We start from the raw sequence: 6,000 nt of genomic DNA, 5'->3' as shown, positions 1-6,000 counted from the left end.
AATGTGTTGAATTAATTTCCTTCCTCATAAATCATTTGTAAAGCAGATTTTTTTCATGTTTACTTGCAAGCAGTCTTCTTCACTGCCTCCATGGGTGCATTGCTGTGCTTCGCTGTGTGTTATTGCCACCCGCTGGCCAGTGGAATAGTGTGAAAGCAGCTGCAGGAAGCCCCTACAGTGACATTCGTTTTGAGCATTTCGTCATTGGGAGCGTCTCTCTGAGCTTTTGAGTCTTCACTCTCTGCGTCAGCTTTGAAAATCAACTCATAGGTTAAATATCTGACCAGGGATTGAATCCAAAACCCTTTAGACATATGGTGCTGACATGCCATGTCACTTAGAAATTAATTAACATTTTCAAATAATAAGTCTGGACAACCAACACTTTGAGATGCTTGGATGTGTTTTTATCTTAGAGTCTTTTAATTATTATTATTGTTTTTTTTATTTTATTTTTTTTTTTTACATTTTTTTCATCTAAAACATTCCCTCATGCATAAGGTAAGTGTAATTTTATGGACAGAAGGGGAGACATGTACAACCCGGTTTCTTAAAAATGACATTCATATGCAACTCATTTGCAAGTATGGCGAAAACATAATGTTGCCTAGATTACAGTGTGACAGTAGTGTGATATTGTACCCCAGTAAAAACAATTAGGTGGTTGGTGGATAGTTGGGTGGGTTCAACTCAGGGTTTACGTTATTATTATTTAACCAAGACCATTATCTTTCCTTAACCTCAACCAAGTAGTTTTAGTTGCCTTAACTTCACCAACCTTAACCATAAAGGAAAACGGTCATATGAATCACTTTTGTAAGGGTCATATGGATCGTTTTGGAAGCCACTGACAAACAACCTAACTTGTCATTTAGGTGAGGACTTGCTTTAACTTTAAGGTGCAAAAGAAGTATCTGATCTAACAGTTTCCCTTTTCTGCTGGTTTAAGTCTAAAAAACAACAACGATAACTCCCTTTTGAAATGGTCAAATGTGGGTATCTGTGTGTTCCCGCAGACGGAGAAAGGAGAAGACACAAGACAAGTACTGTGGAATAAGAAAGAGCAGCGGGAGCAATATGAGTACTTGACCAGAGTAAAGACAGCCGATCAGCCAATACCATTGATTCTCAAGCTTTTGACAGTTACAATTACATTCCCTGACCCCTTACACCAAGCTGTGACCCAATCAGGCACAGTCTTATCTATCTATCTATCTATCTATCTATCTATCTATCTATCTATCTATCTATCTATCTATCTATCTATCTATCTATCTATCTATCTATCTATCTATCTATCTATCTATCTATCATCTTGATTTACCTGGTTTGAAATAATGAATGGCCTACAGTGAGTATTTGAAATGAGCTCAGAAGAAATTAGTCCTTGTCCTTCAGACTATAACACACTGATCTCATGTCAGGCACCTTATGGATTCTCTCCACAGCATTAGTGTTTAGATCGATCATGAAGGTTTTCACTGTAAGAGAAGTGGAGTCTGGATCTATACATGCACCTGTCACGCTTTGGAATCAGTTTGCATGGTGTTTTATCCCAAACAAATTGTTATGCAATGCTTTCATAGATGATGCGGGTCTGATGGTGGTTTGAGATTATTACACACATGCACGCTCACAGACACACACACACACACACACACACACACACACACACCACCCCGCCGCCTTATGATGGAGGTTTCTGTCCCACAGCGCGTAAAAAGGCTCTGTGGGTGATAAAAGCTCAGGCGCACTTAGCGCTTAACCGTGGCCGCGCAAGAAATTGAGCGCACCTCTCCGGACCCGGAGCGCACGGCGGAGAGGCGATCATCTGCTCTCTGAATCCTCACTCATTCGCCAAGTAGCTCTCTTGGACTGGACAGTCAAGCTTTTACACATTTCTTCTTTCTTTATTAAAAGCTGCCAACATGCGCGTAAATGCGCCTTTGCTTCTCCAGATGGGTTGACCGAGTTAACAGCAGCGAGACCGGATCGTACCATCCAGCGTGCAAACTTCGGGCAGGTCCAAACTTCGCGGCTCAGCCCGGTATGATCGTTAGCAACGTGAGCCTGAGCTGTGCGCACTGTCCCGGGGTAGGAGCCGGCGGCACGGCGGCGACGGACGCGTTCGAGGAGGTGTCCGGTTCTCTCCCTCCTGCGTCGCTGAGCCCGAGGGGGCACCTGGTGGTAGCGGTGTGCCTCGGCTTCATCGGCACCTTCGGGTTCCTCAGTAACTTCCTGGTGCTCGCTCTGTTCTGCCGGTACAGGGCTCTGCGCACGCCCATCAACCTCTTGCTGGTGAGCATATCTGCGAGCGACCTGCTGGTCAGCGTGCTGGGCACCCCGTTCAGCTTCGCGGCCAGCACCCAGGGGCGGTGGCTGATCGGACGTGCTGGGTGCGTTTGGTACGGGTTCGTTAACTCATGTTTAGGTAAGCAGCTGTTTTCATTTTCTTTGGCATGAGTGAGTGGAGATCTAACGACCAAAACAACACCTTTGAGGTTATTTAATAAAGAATTTAATCGTTAAATCTATATCAAATTTTATTTTTTTTTCTCTCGTTTTCACAGTTAAAAAGAGATGAAACTTTGATTTTGCCAGCCAGTGTATGTGTGTAATTTCGGACATTGCTGATGTACATGCACATGTTGCTGAAAGTGTAAAAATGCCCTTTTTTTTATTTCACCACTCTGCACATAATGCACGTTTATGCGAACCCGTTTTACAAGCACCAAACGTCGCATCATTTCATCAGTTCTTCATCTTTAAATAAGAATTTAAACATGAAAATGGACAACATCCAGTGTTTTCAGGTTTAGCAGCAGCAGCTCACTTTATAATATGTTTGATTTGCTCTGCTGTAAGACATTCACCTCATTATACTTGCTGTAGCAGCTTGCAAGAGCATGAAGAAAATATGATTTTATTGCCTGCAGCAACGGGCAACATAAAACTCACTCAAAAAATTAACAACATGATTAAAATCCTGTTAACCCATTTCATTCTGCAGTTAATTTTAATTAATATCCCATTAAGTGCTGAAGGTAATGGGCTGTTCACTGCTGTGCTAAGCTTGCTAACTGAATTTCCTTCAGAGACATAAATAATATGATACGGTAATGTGTCATGAGTCAGATTTTGTCCCAGAGGTAACTTTACATTTTGGGGGAGGAGGGTAGATGCAGAAGAAATGAACACTAAAAAAATCATAAAACATGAAAAAAGCATTTCTGATCTTATTACATAATAAATCTGCAGTTTTTAGGCTCTTATCTAGGTCCTTAGAGGTTGTGTCTGGTGTTCAAATTTGTGCACACAAGACTGTTGACAGAGCTCTACACCAGTGCTGGGATCAAACCTGTGACCTTTCAGGGTCAGGACAATCACTCTAATCACTGATTAATGTCACCCCTCTGGCTCAGAAACTATATCCTAATTTTCTAGCCATTGGAGCGAAGAAGACCAGAGGAGAGAGATAATTGGGTGTGATCCTGCTGTGCTTGTCAGTGTTTTCATGCTCTCATTGAATTTACGTTTCCTTTTTGTACTTATGGGACTCTGTGATTGAGTGCAAATGTAAGTGAATAATCAGTTGTTAATAAACTTCGTGACTGAGTGGAAATGGAAGTGAATAATCAATTTGTTAATAAACTTCAGTACAGACATCTCTTCTCCTTTACTCAACTCTTCACCTGGAGTGGTTATTCCTCTTAAAGCTCTTGTTTTCTCTGTGGAGTCTGGACTTGAATTACTGTAAGGTGCACTAAGGTGTTGTTGTTCTTAAATCAGTTGTTTTCTCTATGGAGTCTGGAGTTGCAATAAGCCGCCTGCTCTCCTCAGACCATTTTCGATCTGGACTCTGTTTTCTTTCTTTTTCCCATCAAATTGAAGGATTGTGACTAAATCCCTCAATAACTCAATAATACAGCTACTGACAGGGTCAACAGCTTTCCAGTACAATCCTGGATGCTTCAAGCACATCTTTCAACACACAGACATTACCTCTGTAATGAGACATGCACAATTTATATGTAATTTGCAGTGTATCCATGACTTGAAAACTTTCATGTTTAATTCTGCACAATGTTTCTCAGTGTTTCCGAAGCAAAACAAAAGTGTACGTGAGAGGATCATAGGCTCACTGCTGAAAAAGACCTGAATAAGATGCTTTAGGGATTCATTTGTGGACTGGGCTGGTCACTGGCTCTCTAAAACTACTGGAGTGCAGATGGGCCGCCTAGCATCAAAGATTTATGCGAGTAGTGAATGATTGATGACAGTTTGGTCAGAATTGATCAGATAGTGGAAAAACAAGAAATGCAGCCCAGTTTGAAAATGTCCAGAAAAACCTTATAGGGTATTTCACATTGTATTTTGTAAGCAATGGTAAACATAGTGTACAGGTGTAATCTTTACTCAAGAAGAAACAATAGTAATTATTAGAGCTGAAACGATTAGTCAATTCATTGATCAACAGAAAATTAATCTGCAACTATTCTGATAATCAATTTAAGTTTTCAAGCAAAAATGCTGCATCAAAAATTGTGATGATTTGCTGCTTTTATCTGTTTAACGTCATTATAAACTGAATTACTGGATCATTGGTCAGAGCAAGCAAGCAATGTGAAGACGTCATCTTGGGTTTTGTACATAAAACGATTAATCCGTTAATAGTTGCAGCTCTAAACAATTGAAGAATGGAAAAAGTATCACCTTTAGTGGAAGTGAGAACAGAGAACACCATTAAAATTGATCCTTATACATTCACTAGTGGGTTTAAACTCTGCAGAGTTCAAATCAAGTTTGTGTTTTAACTGGAAAAAAATTCTTGCCTGAGGAGGAAATTTAGCTTGAATTGCATTTCCTCTTTAGAGTCCATATTTAGCTACAGTATCTTTGTGCATCAAATTTAGCTGAGCAAATGTTTTGCATGCAAGTGGCTTCCCAGTGTCCATTGGTTGATGTATTTGTTGATAAGTGCAAAAATGAGAAAGGCAGTAAAGTGTACAAAGTAAATGTCTCCTGGTCATTGGCTGGCCATTTGATTACTGTATGACTTTTATACCAAGACAAATACACTAACAAACCTGGATCAGAAGTGATTCCATCTGTGCTGAAGTGAACTACATCAGTCAAGACTTACATGGAAACTAAGATGACCTATTCAGGGTTCACCAAGTTAGCTGTACTGGGTCACTTACAGGCCCCACGAAACAGAAATAGATCTACTTCAGGACTGAAGTGAAAACAGAACTGAGACCTCTCGTTTCACCTACTGCCTACAAGGTGGAATCCAGTTTGTTTGTCAATTCACTAATGAGACATTGCCCGCTCTGCTGCAATTACCCAGACAACATCGGAGCTACTGTACCATGCAGTCAGGGACTGTTAGGATGCTTCAGGTCACAGAGAAGTCTTTTGTTTCTTTCTTTCTCTTTCTAATTTCTCTTTTTTTCTTGGTCTATCTCTCTCTGCTGTCACCGTCTAGCAGTCAACAATCATAATGTGTGTGCGACAGCTGCAGGACATGTGAAAGTAAAAGTTGGGTAATATATTATATATTGGGTAACAGAGGGATTAGTTGTAAGTCTTTTGGCCATTTCTGCACTTTTTAAACTGGCATAAAGAGAAGCAGGAAGCATTGACTGGTTTCTTGATTGAGCCCACAACAAACCAGGTTACTAGGAGAAATCTGATGATTTTATATGATATATTTATTGTAAAATCCTCATACAAGCAGCAGGTCAGTTATAAGATTTCTCCCCTAACCCAACCTTATTTTGGAGCTATAGCTTTTTTTCAATTTTAAATGTATTAGTGACACAAGGCACTACTTCCTGAGGACACAGTTATTCCTTACAGCACAAATACGCCAGATTTTTTACAAAACTGCTCAGCTGTGAAAACTGACTCATTCAGATTTATAGATGATACTTAGTGTCAGCTTCAGTCACACTTTGAATTAAATTATTTTGAATACAAGGATGCATTTCTCTGTGT

General features: G+C 40.3%; 1 protein-coding gene across 2 annotated transcripts in view; it reads left to right on the top strand.

Annotated features, from left to right (window-relative positions):
* The first annotated feature begins 1,665 nt into the window (after positions 1-1,665).
* Positions 1,666-6,000, top strand: part of tmtopsb (teleost multiple tissue opsin b) — a 29,410-nt gene continuing 25,075 nt past the window's right edge. The window contains exon 1 of one of the 2 annotated variants that reach the window (XM_044177302.1): positions 1,666-2,431. In XM_044177302.1, coding sequence (XP_044033237.1) covers positions 1,939-2,431 — 493 coding nt within the window. In that variant the 5' untranslated portion in view covers positions 1,666-1,938. The remainder of the gene's footprint in view (positions 2,432-6,000) is intronic. The other variant, XM_044177301.1, reaches the window with a different exon arrangement.

The sequence above is a fragment of the Siniperca chuatsi genome, linkage group LG19 (genome assembly GCF_020085105.1).
Source record: "Siniperca chuatsi isolate FFG_IHB_CAS linkage group LG19, ASM2008510v1, whole genome shotgun sequence".
NCBI classification, from domain to species: Eukaryota; Metazoa; Chordata; class Actinopteri; order Centrarchiformes; family Sinipercidae; genus Siniperca; species Siniperca chuatsi.
The sequence above is the reverse complement of the archived record's forward strand: the minus strand, read 5'-3'. Positions and strand labels throughout refer to the sequence as shown.